General features: G+C 43.9%; 2 protein-coding genes across 2 annotated transcripts; both read left to right on the top strand.

Moving 5' to 3' along the window:
- On the top strand, positions 7,402-8,346 carry LOC102184840 (olfactory receptor-like protein DTMT). Its single transcript, XM_005693401.2, has one exon. It carries the CDS (start codon positions 7,402-7,404, stop codon positions 8,344-8,346), a length of 945 nt encoding a protein of 314 aa, XP_005693458.2.
- Positions 14,049-14,993, top strand: LOC108638236 (olfactory receptor-like protein DTMT). Its single transcript, XM_018064054.1, has one exon. The coding sequence runs from the start codon at positions 14,049-14,051 to the stop codon at positions 14,991-14,993; it is 945 nt and encodes a 314-aa protein (XP_017919543.1).

Below are 15,478 nucleotides of genomic sequence, written 5' to 3'. Positions count from 1 at the left end.
AAATAAAATGCAATAAAACATCTATACCTCACATTCTCAACAACAAATCACTCCAGACAGATCATCCGTCTAAATATCTTGTATGAGTACTGAGAAAATTCCCATGACAGTGTTTCGTGACGTCAGAGAAGTCCCAGAGCAGGGAGCTCAGAAGAGAAGGTGAAGAGCCATCATGTTGCATCTACTAAGTTAGCTGAAGCCGGTGCAGAGTTGGTTACTGTAACTGTGGCTGGAATAGGGGATGAGGCTGAGAGAACTAGAAGTGAAGTGTCTCTTGTAGGTCTCTAGGGAAGAGTCCTTTCACCAGGTGATGCAACAGCGGTTTCTCATTGAATTGGAAATTCAGCCAACCACCTGGACATTAAAAAAAATGATTATTCTTGTTTCTTTTTTTAAAACTGAGGTGCAACTAACATACTATTGTATTAGTTTCTAGTATATAACAACTGTGGTTGTTACATGAACTGACAGGGTTGCCATTCTGCTTGGGGTGGCATTATTAATTACCAAGGGAAAACTAGGCTGCTCTACACAATAGCAGCAGACAGGCCTGTGTTTGAAATTCTGGAAAATTCTTTGAGAACCACTTTGTATTTTCATGTACCATAATAAATGTTAATGAAACTATAACAACCCAATAAAGCAAGACCAACGAAGAGGCAGATTCCCTAGGAATGAAGGTTTGCGTTATATCAGCTCATAAAGGGCCCCATAAGGCTTCAGTGCTGGCTCAGTGGTAAAGAAACTGCCTGCCAATGCAGGAGATGTGGGTTCGACCCGTGGGTCAGGAAGATCCCCTGGAGAAGGAATTGGCTACCCAATCCAGTATTCTTGTCTGGGAAATCCCATGGAGAGACGAGCCTGGAGGGGGTTGCAAAGAGTCGGACACAACTCAGCAACCAAACAACAACTAAGGACCCCGTACAGCTGAGATGATGGCCGAGGAGAAAATGGAATCAGTAGTTAAAAAAAAAAAAAAGGAGTTATAAATGTTTTATGGCCTCATAGTCAATTTCGGGGTAAGGAAGTGCTAGAGACCCAGAGATAATCAGACACATGTGGGGATTACCAGAGACAATGGTGGGCAGGGTGCTATTAAGTTTTCCCTAGGGAGGTGAGGAGCTAGACATAACTCAGTGGAATGAAAACTAGGTTTATTTTCTATTTCAAAGAGAAGAAGAATTGAACATATTCTGGGAGAGTTTAACTTTTCTCTTATTCTTGTGCTTTATATATATAGATTGGAGAAGGAAATGGCAACCCACTCCAGGATTCTTGCCTGGAGAACCCCATGGACGGAGGAGCCTGGTGGGCTACAGTCCACAGGGTTGCCAAGAGTCAGACACGACTGAGTGACTTCACTTCACTATTTATATATATATCTGCATATGTTTGGCTCATAGAAGTCTAATCTTTCTTAACTCTCCTCTGTGGTGTGTTTATACGGAAGTGGATGGTAGCGAAAGATTTACTACCTTGAAAATCTTTCCAAAGATATGCATCACATTGCTCAAAGACCACCAAATACTTCTTTTTGCCATGGAATAAGCCTCCTAAATTCCTAAGCTATTTTAGGATATTCACAGTCTAGTTCCTGCCTATTTTAATGGTTTCCTCCAATCATTCTTCCTCTTCTCCAAAATGTAAGCTCCAACTCCACATAATACTGTCCCCATTAAGCATCCATATGTGAGCTTCTCACCATCTCTACATTCCCTGAAGTATAGACAGGTGTGCTCAGTGATTGTAATCAGCCACTGCTCCTGGACCCTGAGAACTTTTGTCCCAAAGTATGAAAGTCGCTCAGTTGTGTCCGACTCTTTGCGACCCCATGGACTATACAGTCCATGGAATTCTCCAGGCCAGGATACTGGAGTGTATAGCCTTTCCCTTCTCCTGGGGATCTTCTCAACCCAGGGAATGCACCCAGGTCTCCCACACTGCAGGCGGATTCTTTACCAGCTGAGCCACAAGGGAAGCCCTTTGTCCCAAAGAGGTCCTGGGTAATTACTTTGTCTTTAATGAGTTCCTCCAGGATCCAGACTCCTCTGGGATCCAGGGCCCCTTAGGCCCAAGGATAAAGAATGGGAGATGTGAGAAGGGAGGTTTAAGACACAGATCATGACTACAGAGCTGATATCTCACATGCCTTAGTGAATAGAGGGGAGCAGGATCTCAGGTCAGGGTCCTGGAGTCACCCTCACACACTGGGTAAGTAGGGCAGAGGGTGAATGAACTAATCCCTTAGGGTCTTTCCAACCGGAGGGTCTTGATATCTCAGGTTGTGTGATATTCTGCAGGAGAGTTTTTTAGGTATGATAATCCTCCTCTTTTCCACCTCTCTCCCTCCTCAAACTATTCCACATCCTAGAAATATTTTTATTAATATTTACCAGTTAGAGGGCTTCCCAGGTGGTGCTAGTGGTAAAGATCCCACTGCAGGAGATGTACAAGATCTGAGTTCAATCCCTGGGTCAGGAAGATCCTTTGGAGGAGGTCTTGGCAAGCCACTTTAGTATTCCTGCTTGGAGAATCCCATGGACAGAGGAGCCTGGTGGGCTACAGTCCATAGGGTCGCAAAGAGTCGGACATGGCTAAAGCGACTTAGCACACACGCACCAGTTAGAATCCAGTTTTTCATTAATGATAGCATTTATAAATATTACTTACTGTGTAGTGTACTTTCACAAGATTGCACAATTTCAACATAATAATAGCTCTGGAGGTAGGCATTGATACAAAAGTTCTGAGTATCTTATTTTATTTCCTATAAATTTATTTTTATTTACTTTTTTTGGCCATGTCACAAGGCATGTGAGATCCTAGTTCCGACCAGACACTGAATCCATGCCCCTTGAAGTGGAAGCGTGGAGTCTTAACCGCTGGACAGCCAGAGATATCCCCTTGTTTTATTTTAGAATCACCTGGGAGCTTTAAAAAACTGCACAGGCTTGCTCTCAGAAGTTGTAATTAAATTTTTCTGAGACTGCCTAGTAACCTTATTTATTAAAGCTTCATGTATTCTAATTACTTATTGTGTAGTCCATGGACCACAGCATGGGCATTATCTGCTAACTAAAAATGTAGAAATGTCTACAGAATCAGATCAGGGCTTCCCAGGTTGTGTGGTGTTGCAGAGGAGAGTTTTTCAGGTATGGTGTGCTTAGTCACTCAGTTGTGTCCAACTCTTTGTAACGCCATGGACTGTAGCCTGCCAGGCTTCTCTGTCCACAGGGATTCTCCAGGCAGGAATACCAGAGTGGCTCGTCATGTCCTCCTCCAGGGGATCTCCTCAATCCAGGGATTGAAACCAGGTTTCCCACATTGCAGGCAGATTCTTTACCATCTGAGCCACCTTCAAGTATGGTAACACTCCTCTTTTCCCCCTCTCTGCATCCCCCGCCCCCTCCACCAAACTGTGAGAATTTGAGAATTTTTTATTAATGTTTACCCATTTGATTGTTTTCATTAATGATAACATTCTTATGTATTACCATATCATTGATTCCCACAATATTGTGTAATTTCAGCACACTAACAACTCTTGTTAACAACAAGACAACTTTTGTAACAACAATTGTGCTCAAACTACCGCACAGTTGCACTCATCTCACACACTAGTAAAGTAATGCTTAAAATTCTCCAAGCCAGGCTTCAGCAATATGTGAACTGTGAACTTCTAGGTGTTCAAACTGGTTTTAGAAAAGGCAGAGGAACCAGAGATCAAATTGCTAACATCCGCTGAATCATCAAAAAAGCGAGACAGTTCCAGAAAAACATCCATTTCTGCTTTATTGACTATGCCAAAGCCTTTGACTGTGTGGATCACAATAAACTGTGGAAAATTCTGAAAGAGATGGGAATACCAGACCACCTGACCTGCCTCTTGAGAAACCTGTATGCAGGTCAGGAAGCAACAGTTAAAACTGGACATGGAACAACAGACTCGTTCTAAATAGGAAAAGGAGTACGTCAAGGCTGTATATTGTCGCCCTGCTTATTTAACTTATATGCAGAGAACATCATGAAACACGCTGGGCTGGAAGAAGCACAAGCTGGAATCAAGATTGCCAGGAGAAATATCAATAACCTCAGATATGCAGATGACACCACCATATGGCAGAAAGTGAAGAGGAACTAAAGAGCCTCTTGATGAAAGTGAAAGAGGAGAGTGAAAAAGTTGGCTTAAAGCTCAACATTCAGAAAACGAAGATCATGGCATCTGGTCCCATCACTTCATGGGAAATAGATGGGGAAACAGTGGAAACAGTGTCAGACTTTATTTTTTGGGGGCTCCAAAATCACCACAGATGGTGATTGCAGCCATGAAATTAAAAGATGCTTACTCCTTGGAAGGAAAGTTATGACCAACCTAGGCAGCATATTAAAAAGCAGAAACGTTACTTTGCCAACAAAGGTCCATCTAGTCAAGGCTATGGTTTTTCCAATGGTCATGTATGGATGTGAGAGTTGGACTATAAAGAAAGCTGAGCGCCGAAGAATTGATGGTTTTGACCTGTGGTGTTGGAGAAGACTCTTGAGAGTCCCTTGGACTGCAAGAAGGTCCGACCAGTCCATCCTAAATGAGATCAGACCTGGGTGTTCATTGGAAGGACTGATGTTGAAGCTGAAACTCCAATACTTTGGCCAGCTGATGCAAAGAGCTGACTCATTGGAGAACACCCTGGTGCTGGGAAAGATTGAGGACAGGAGGAGAAGGGGACAACAGAGGATGAGATGGTTGGATGGCGTCACTGACTCAATGGACATGGGTTTGGGTGGACTCTGGGAGTTGATGATGGACAGGTAGGCTTGGAGTGCTGCGGTTCATGGGGTTGCAAAGAGTCAGACACAACTAAGCAACTGAATGGAACTGAACTGAACAACTCTTCAGGTAGGCATTGATGCCATACTTCTGAACCCTTGCTTTATTTTAGAATCACCTTGGAGCTTTAAAAACTTTGTATGTGCTTCCTATCAAAGATTGTGGTTACATTTTTCTGAAGCATCTAGTAATCTTAATTTTTAAAGCATCATGTATTCTTGCTACTTACTATGTAGTCCATGAACTGCGAAATGTGCACTTAGTTCAGTTCAGTTCAGTCACTCAGTCATGTCAGACTGTGCAACCCCATGAATCACTGCACGCCAGGCCTCCCTGTCCATCACTAACTCCCGAAGTTTACCCAAACTCATGTCCATCGAGTCAGTGATGCCATCCAGCCATCTCATCCTCTGTCGTCTCCCTCTCCTCCTACCCTCAATCCCTCCTAGCATCAGGGTCTTTTCCAATGAGTCACCTCTTCGCATGAGGTGGCCAAAGTATTGGGGTTTCATTACCTGGGTGCTAATTTAAAATACAGAAACAGGTCAACTATTTCTAAATCAGTGTTTTACCAGCACTCTCAAGGGGTTTTCATGCATATTAAATTTTAGAAGTACTGCCTTAGATTTCCTTATGTGCAGTCCAGGCTGAAAACTACTGACTTAACGAGTGTAGAATGTGAGAGGCTCATGGCACCATTAGTGGCAACATCCCCAAGTCCTGTCTCTGGTTTGTGATTGCCAGTCACACTCTTGATACAAGCGTAAGGTCCTGCTCATTTACCCGGGAAACAAAATTCTGAGAAACCAGGTGTATGATTTTCCCTCAGTGTTTCTTCTCACTGTAATGCCTGTAGCTATGTTGTTGCTATTTAATCACTAAGTTGTATCCAACTCTTTGGAACCCCATGGACTCTAGCCCCCAGGATCCTCTGACCATAGGATTCTCCAGGCAAGAATACTGGAGTGGGTTGCCATTTCCTTCTCCAGGGGATCTTCCTGACCCAGGGATCAAACTTGCTTCCTCTGCATTGGCAGGCAGGTTCTTTACCACTGTTCAGTTCAGTCACTCAGTCGTGTCCAACTCTTTGTGACCACATGGACTGCACCACGCCAGGCCTCCCTGTCCATCACCAGCTCCCGGAGCTTGCTCATACTCACGTCCATAGAGTCAGTGATGTCATCCAACCATCTCATCATCTGTTGTCCTCTTCTCCTCCTGCCTTCAATCTTTCCCAGCATCAGGGTCTTTTCAAATGAATCAGTTCTTCACATCAGGTGGCCTAAGTATTGAAGTTTCAGCTTCAGCATCAGTCCTTCCAAAGAATACTCAGGATTGATCTCCTTTAAGATGGACTAACAAAAAAATGCAAAAAGAAATGGAAAAAGGCAAAATTGTAAGGAGGCCTTACAAATATCTGTGAAAAGAAGAGAAGCGAAAGACAAAGGAGAAAAGGAAAGATATACCCATTTGAATGCAGAGTTCCAAAGAAGAGCAAGGAGAGAAAAGAAAGCCTTTCTCAATGATCAATGCAAAGAAATAGAGGAAAACAATAGTCCGGGGAAGACTAGAGATCTCTTTACCACTAAGCCACCAGGAAAGTTTGCCAGTACCAATGTCCTGGTGTAAAACCTGTTGACATGGCTAGATCAAGCAGCCCCAGGGGGATAAAGAATGGATGAGTGAGAAAGGAAATTAATATGTAGGATGTGTTGACAGATTGGATGTTGAGGATAGAAGAAAGGAGGGAATAAGAGGAAACTCTCATGTTTCCATCTGGAGCTCCTGAAACTCTTTTCTGGGGATATGGGAGACTAGAGGTGGAAGGAATTTGGAGTGGGGTAGGGGGCTGGTCATGAATTTCTTTAGTGATATGCTGACCTGAAAATGTATATATTTGTTGTTGCTGTTGTTTAGCTGCTAAGCTGTGTTTGACTCTTTTGTGACTCCATGGACTGTAGACTGCCAGGCTCCACTGTCCACGGGATTTACCAGGCAAGAATGCTGGAGTGGATTGCCATTTCCTCCTCCAGGGGATCTTCCTGACCCAGGGATTGAACCTGTGTCTCTTGAGTCTCCTGTATTGGCAGGCAGATTCTTTACCACTGAGCCACCTGGGAAGCCCTGATAAATCTACACACGAGTCTAAAATGGTAAGCAAAGCCATTCAGTAGATGAATTTTTCTTGGTGGTATATGTACCACCGTTATAAGAGAACAGCATTCAGGAAAAAGTCCCAGAACATCGGCATGTAAGACACTGAGAGGACGTCCAGCTAGGCAGGTATGATGAAAACCACCACATTTTCTGTCTCAGAAATTAATGGACAAGGGTATATTAGAAAATTTGAAATATTGTGCACATTAAAAAGAAGTAATGAAAGTCACTTCTGATCATAGATTCTGATTACAGAGATTTGCAGTAATTTAGAGATTATTATGACTATGATGAGAATGATATAAAATATTTTATTTCAGAACACCTAACACATATTTCTGTCATAGAAATATGTTTATTTTGAAATTCAGGTTTTTGTGGACACTGTTATTCCTTCCTAAATATATCGGAGACAGAGCATGACAGGAAGGAATCAAACTATTGTCTCAGAGTTCCTCCTGCTGGGACTGCCCATTGAGTCAGAACATCAAAACTTGTTCTACGTCCTGTTCCTGGCCATGTACGTTACCACCGTCCAGGGGAACCTTCTCATCCTCGTCCTCATTTGCCTGGACCCCCACCTCCACACACCCATGTATTTGTTTCTCAGTAACCTGTCTTTCTCTGACCTCTGCTTCTCCTCTGTCACAATGCCCAAATTGCTACAGGACATGCAGAGCCAAGACCCGTCCATCCCCTATGCTGGCTGTCTGACACAAATGTACTTCTTCTTGTTCTTTGGAGACCTGGAGAGCTTCCTCCTTGTGGCCATGGCCTATGACCGCTATGTGGCCATCTGCTTCCCCCTGCACTACACCGCCATCATGGGCCCCAGGCTCTGTCTCTCCCTGCTGGTGCTTTCCTGGGTGCTCACCACATTCCATGCCATGTTGCACACCCTGCTCATGGCCAGGCTGCATTTTTGTGAAGACCACGTGATCCCCCACTTTTTCTGTGACATGTCTGCTCTGCTGAAGCTGTCCTGCTCTGACACTCGAGTGAATGAGCTGGTGATATTTATCACGGGAGGGCTCATTCTTGTGATCCCCTTTCTACTCATCATCACGTCCTATGCTCGAATCGTGTCCTCCACCCTCAAGGTCCCTTCTGCGAGGGGTATCCGCAAGGCCTTCTCCACCTGTGGCTCCCACCTCACTGTGGTGTCCCTGTTTTATGGGACAGTTATTGGTCTCTACTTATGCCCATCAGCTAACAATTCTACTGTTAAGGAGACTGTGATGGCTATGATGTACACTGTGGTGACCCCCATGCTGAACCCTTTCATCTACAGCCTGAGGAACAGAGACATGAAGGGAGCTCTCAGAAGAGTCTTCTGGAGAAAGAAAACTCCCTTCTTTCTGTGATGCTAAAGGTGGGATTTCTACACAACTTTATGTAGCAGGTATATTGATATTAAAATTGGAATATTAACCCAGACTTCTTTTTTCAATGATCTTTCTGTTCAAATTCCATAGTAAGATATTGTCCAATAAGTAACAGAGATATGGTGGAGGTATGTAGTAGGGCTTGGAAAGCGGATATCAGTGACATACTAGCAGAATCTTGCTTGTTTTTTTCCTCCAGGTTACTCTAAGAAGCATTATTTTTAAACTTCCAACTAATCTTTGTATCCACACCCCACCTTTTTTCTTTACTGTTTCCAGTGTTTTATTTACTGATGAAATAAACTCTACTGTTTACTCAGCATTTACTCATTTACTGTGGAGACACCCTCTCCCTTCTGCCCTTGACCACCACCTTGGACAGACATTCCATGAATGAAGAGACTGAAACTGCAGAACCTGGGCCCGCAGCAGCCTACTAATATTTACTGAGCCAGACAAAACCCCGAGGTCCCATTTGAAAATACAGAAGTGAAGAAAGAGCTAGTTGCTCAGTCGTGTCCAGCTCTTTGCAACTCCATGGACTATAACCACCAGGCTTCTCTGTCCATGGAATTCTCCAGGCAAGAATAATGGAGTGGGATGCCATTTCTTCCTCCAAAGCATCTTTTTGACCCAGGGATTGAACCTGGATCTCTGTGTCTCCTGCATTGCAGGGGGATTCTTTACCATCTGAGCTACCAGGGAAGCCCTGAAAATATGGAGGAGACTAAGAAACAGCATAGCCGTGATAGCTTGTAAAATAACTTTAATTTGGGATGCTCTGCCTCCTTGGCCGACTGCATGCCGCTATGGCAGCAAATTCTTGGGCCAGTGGTCCTTTCCTAAAGCTGGCCTTTCCAGTTGTGGGAGGCCACCATCTAGACCATGCTGTGCTTCCAGAAAGGCCACTAAGAACCCAGGTCTGCCACGTAAAGAGGTGGAGAGTGGAGTCCTTTCTTCAGTATCTGTGTCCTTTTCTGTAACAGTTAATTTATCTTTTTTTTTTAAAAAACCTAACCAAAACCATGCATTACATAATACTCTGTCCTCGAGATCAGGCTGGTCCAAGTGCAGTGGTGCTTACAATTAACTGATCACAGCCAGTTACAGATTTCTTTATCGAGGACGAAATGGCAACCCACTCCAGTATTTTTGCCTAGAGAATCCCATGGAGAGAAGAGCTGTGGCTGGCTACAGTCCATGGGGTCACAAAAAAATCTGACACGAGTGAGTGACTAATACTAATACTATACTCGAACTCAATACTACTTAAAATTCAAAATTCTCACTCCTCTGGTTACCTCGGCTAAACTGGACTTTCAATTGTTGAATATAGATATTTACTTATCTCTTCCTGAGCAAGGGTTTGCATTATCCTGTCTCTTACCCTCCTTTCCTCTGATATATTTTCATGTCTCCAGTGTCTTCTTGACCTGCACTGAACTGAAGTGCGCTCTCTATCTCCTTTGCTACAATAGTTTAGTTTGTCTTTGTTGTTCTTGTTTAGTTGCTAAGTCGTGTCCAGCTCTTTGGCTACCCCGTGGACTTTAGCTCACCAGGCTCCTCTGTCACGCCATCGGGCAACTAAACCGTGTGCCACAGCTACTTAGGCCTGTGCGCCAAGAGCCCATGCTCTGCAACAAGAGAGGCCACCGCCACGAGAAGCCCATGCCCCACAACTAGAGTAGCCCCTGTTCACGGCAACTGCAGAAAAGCCCAGACACAGCGAGGAAGACCCAGCACAGCCAAAGAAAGTTAGTTATGGCTTTGTGGCCATAGATAACTGCAGCATAAGAAAGAGCTGGAATCTAGGAGGTATTCTGACACATCTGGGGAGTATTAGAGATGATGCAGGTGCCAGGTGCCAGCATCGTTTTCCAGCAGAAGTAAGAAGGCAGAAGTACTTCAGTGGAGTTCAAACTGGGTTTTCTCTTCTATCTAGACTTGAGGAAGAACTGAATATGATCAGGGAGTGTTTCTTTTGTCTCTTACTCTAGTACTTTCTATATATGTCCATATGGTTGTGTCATACAGGTAACGACTCCTAGTTAGCCACAGGTCATTTATGGGAAACGGTGTTTTACTGAGAGATTCTTCCACCTTGAGAATCTTTCCAAAATATGTGTCTTGGGACTTCCCTGGCAGTTCAGTGGTTAAGACTCTGAGTTTCCACTGAAAGGGGTGCAGGCTAGACCCCTGGTCCAGGAACTAAGACCCCACATGCTGCCCAGCATGGCCCCAAAGCAAATGTCTTTCTTGGCACTTTACTAAACTCACTGAAGGCTTCTTGTTGCCACAGAAAGCAGCCTGTCGTGCTAAGATATTTTAGGATATTAACAGTATGGCCTCACCAACCATCCTCTTTTACTTTCCACCTGTGGTTCCAACCATAAAGGTCTGCTGTCCATTCCCTAAAGAGGCAGTGGTTAGGCTTTCCTGCAGAGCTCTGCATCCTCAGTTTCCCTCAAGGTATAGTCAGGTGTGACTGTAAACAGTCACTGCTCCTGGGTCCTGAGAGCATTGGTCCTAGAGAGGTTCTGGGTAATTTCTTTGTCTTTAATAAATCCCTCCAGGATCCAGACTCCTCTGGGATCCAGGGCCCCTTAGGCCCAAGGATGTGCAGAATGAGAGATGGAGAAGGGAGGTTTGAGACTCAGGTGATGACTGCAGAGGGTGATATTTTACATGGTTTAGTGAATAAAGAGGAGCAGAATCTCAGGTCACGGTCCTGGAGTCATCCTCAAACACTAGGTAAGTTGGGCAGAGGGTGAATGAGCTGGCCACTAGGGTCCTTCCAACCTGAGGGTCTTGATTTCCCAGGTTGTATGATGTTCTGCAGGAGTTTTTCAGGTATGGTAATGAAGAATTGATACTTTTGAACTGTGGTGTTGAAGAAGACTCTTGAGAGTCCCTTGGACTGCAAGGAGATCCAACCAGTCCATTCTAAAGGAGATAAGTCCTGGGTGTTCTTTAGAAGGAATGATGCTAAAGCTGAAACTCCAGTACTTTGGCCACCTCATGTGAAGAGTGGACTCATAGGAAAAGACTCTGATGCTGGGAGGGGTTGTGGGCAGGAGGAGAAGGGGACGACACAGGATGAGATGGCTGGATGGCATCACCCACTCAATGGACGTGAGTCTGAGTGAACTCCGGGAGTTGGTGATGGACAGGGAGGCCTGGCGTGCTGCAATTCATGGGGTCGCAAAGAGTCGGACACTACTGAGCGACTGAACTGAACTGAACTGAATGCTCCTCTTTTCCACCTCTCTCCCTCCTAAAATTTCACTACGTTTGAGAAATGTTTATTAATATTCCACCAGTTGTAATCTATTTTTATTAATGCCTGCATTTTTGTGTATTACTCAATGTGTTATTTATTCCCATGATATTGAATCATTTCAGCATACTGACAGCTCAATGTGAGCATTAATGTCATAGTTCTGAACTCTCATGTTATGTTAGAATAACTTTGGAGCTTTAGAAAATTGTGTATGGATGTTGCACAGCAGAAACTGACACAATATTGTGACACAATGTTGTTGTTCAGCCACCAAGTCGGGTCCGACTCCTCGCGATGCCATGGACTGAAGCAACAATATTCCAATAAGAAACAGTGGTTAAATATACCTGAGGGCTTCAGTAATTTTTATTTTTAAAATGTATCAAGTATCCTTGCTTCTCATTGTGTAGTCCGTGGACCGTGGCGTGGGCATTAACTGGGTGCTAACTGAAGTGCAGAGGCATTATGCCATAATGAAGTTACCACTACTTAGCAAAAAATGCAGGAGCAGACCTACCGTGTCAAACTCAGGGTTTTCCAGAACCCCAGGGGATTTTCATGGATTATTAAATTTTGGAACCACTGCATTATGTTGCCGTCGGTGAAGCCCAGGCTGAGATCTACTGACTTAAATGGGCGTAGAAGGTGAGAGGCTCATGGCGTCATCAGTGATAATATCCCCAAGTCCTGTCTCTGGTTTGTGATCCGCAGTCACACTCTTGGCCCAAGAGTTGGGGCCTGCTCACTTGCCAGGGAAAAAGTTTCTGAGAAAATTATGATTTTCTTTACTGATTCTTCTCACTGTGACATCAGTACCTTTGTTCATGTGTAAAACCTGTTGACATGGCTGGCTCAACCTGCATCGAGGAGTGAAATCCCAAATGTTGGATTCTGTTACGTCTTTCACGAAGGAGCGTCCCACATCTAATGATGCTTCTCCTTTGCGCTTTTTTTCTTTTTTTGGCCAGCTTTGAGGCATGCTGAGGTGGATAAATCAGGATTCTTGAAAGAAAATGAATCAGTTGGAGAGTACCTCTATACCTATATTTATTTTATCTATATAGATAAACATCTCTATTTATATCCTCTGTGATGGTGAAAAGAATAGTGCATCTGGTGTGGGGACATTTTCCAAGGGGACAAATTACATCCAGAAATTCAGTAATACAGAGTCAAATTCAGTGCCAAAGGGCTAGCACTAGGAGTCTAGCACTTCTGGGAGGATGTAGTAGGAGCAGACAGCACACTCCTAATTTAGAAGGAGTTTGTGGTCTTTCAAGTTGGAAGAATGCTAAGTTTCAGCTGGAAGCACTACCAATTAGTGTTGTGATACGTCAACTATGTCCAGATACTCTGCCAGCTGCAAGCACTGCTGCAGTCATATCGGCAGACATGGCCTTTCCTACAGGTAGCCTACCATTCTGTAGGGAAGACAGCTATAAACAGTGTGATCAAAGGATATCAAAGGAGAAGGGTTCAATCATGGAAGCAGGGAGACGAGTTAAGCGGCCATCCCAACGGTAGAGAGAGGACATGATGTCACCAGATCAAGGGTACTGAGAGTGGCTAATGGGAGTGTGTGAAAGGGTGGGAGACTCTGTAGGGCTTGCCCACAGATAGGAAGCTGATAATGACCAAAGGCGGGAATGAAAGAATACCTTCAGGTTGTGGAGCACCTGGATTCCCTTTTACTGAGAAATATGAGAAATTAGAGGAGGAGGGAATTGGCAGAAGGGCAGCAAAGAGACATTGTGAGTTTCTTTGCTGCAAATGAGGGTGTAATGTCCAAGGGAAGATAACAATTAGGCAACTGAGTATACTGTTTCATGGGTTAAACAGACATTTACAACTAAAGCTGAAATAATCATCAAAGCCATTGGAGTAGATATTTTTCTTTGTGGTATATATAGAATTACAAGGGAACCATGTTTAGGGAAAAGCCCAGGAGCACCAATCAACTTGAAAATACTGACAAAACAGAAGTCAGTTACAGTTAATGGGAGGTATGAGGAAAAGCCAATACATCCTGTGTCTCAAGACTTAGTGGATAAAAGTGTTCTTTAAAAAATCTGGAATATTGCTACGTTTTAAAGCAAGCACATGTACACTCATGGTGGATTCAAGTCAATGTATCGCCAAACAAATACAATATTGTAAAGTAAAATAAATAAAAAATAAATTAAAAAATAAAACAAACTGAACAAAATAAAGATTTCCAGTCATAGAGATTCTGATTATAGAGATTTGGAATCCTGTAAAGATTGTAAGTATTGTGATGAGAATGATATAAAGTATTTTTGCAAAGCATCTAGTGGTCCATATATCATAGAAATATGTTCATTTTTAAATTCAAGCTTTCATGGGCATTGTTATTTCTTCCTAAAGATACTGGAGACAGAGCATGATAGGAAGGAATCACAGTATTGTCTCAGAGTTCCTCCTGTTGCAACTGCTCATCGAGCCAGAACATCAAAACCTGTTCTACGCCCTGTTCCTGGCCATGTACATTACCACCGTCCTGGGGAACCTTCTCATCCTCGTCCTCATTTGCCTGGACCCCCACCTCCACACACCCATGTATTTGTTTCTCAGTAACCTGTCTTTCTCTGACCTCTGCTTCTCCTCTGTCACAATGCCCAAATTGCTACAGGACATGCAGAGCCAAGACCTGTCCATCCCCTATGCTGGCTGCCTGACACAAATGTACTTCTTCTTGTTCTTTGGAGACCTGGAGAGCTTCCTCCTTGTGGCCATGGCCTATGACCGCTACGTGGCCATCTGCTTCCCCCTGCACTACACCGCCATCATGGGCCCCAGGCTCTGTCTCTCCCTGCTGGTGCTGTCCTGGGTGCTCACCACATTCCATGCCATGTTGCACACCCTGCTCATGGCCAGGCTGCATTTTTGTGAAGACAACGTGATCGCCCACTTTTTCTGTGACATGTCTGCTCTGCTGAAGCTGTCCTGCTCTGACACTCGAGTGAATGAGCTGGTGATATTTATCACGGGAGGGCTCATTCTTGTGATCCCCTTTCTACTCATCATCACGTCCTATGCTCGAATCGTGTCCTCCACCCTCAAGGTCCCTTCTGCGAGGGGTATCCGCAAGGCCTTCTCCACCTGTGGCTCCCACCTCACTGTGGTGTCCCTGTTTTACGGGACAGTTATTGGTCTCTACTTATGCCCATCAGCTAATAATTCTACTGTTAAGGAGACTGTGATGGCTATGATGTACACTGTGGTGACCCCCATGCTGAACCCTTTCATCTACAGCCTGAGGAACAGAGACATGAAGGGAGCTCTCAGAAGAGTCTTCTGGAGAAAGAAAACTCCCTTCTCTCTGTGATGCTAAAGGTGGGATTTCTACACAACTTTATGTAGCAGGTATATTGATATTAATATTGGGATATTAACCCAGACTTCTTTTTTCAATGATCTTTCTGTTCAAATTCCATAGTAAGATATTGTTCAATAAGTAACAGAGATATGGTGGAGGTATGTAATAGCACTTGGAAAGGGGATGTCAGTGATTTACTAGCAGAATATTGCTTGTTTTTTCTCTCCAGGTTACTCTAAGAAGCATTATTTTTTTTAATATAAATATATTTATTTTAATTGGAGATTTATTACTTTACAATATTGTATTGGTTTTGCCATACATCAACATGAATCTGCCACAGGTATACATGTGTTGCCCATCCTGAACCCCCCTCCTCCCTCCCCATACCATCCCCCTGGGTCGTCCCAGTGCACCAGCCCCAAGCTTCAAGTATCATGCATCAAACCTGGACTGGCAATTTGTTTCATATATGATATTATACATGTTTCAAT

This window comes from Capra hircus, chromosome 19 (genome assembly GCF_001704415.2).
Source record: "Capra hircus breed San Clemente chromosome 19, ASM170441v1, whole genome shotgun sequence".
In the NCBI taxonomy this organism is placed as follows: Eukaryota; Metazoa; Chordata; class Mammalia; order Artiodactyla; family Bovidae; genus Capra; species Capra hircus.
This window is presented reverse-complemented; position numbering and strand designations above follow the sequence as displayed.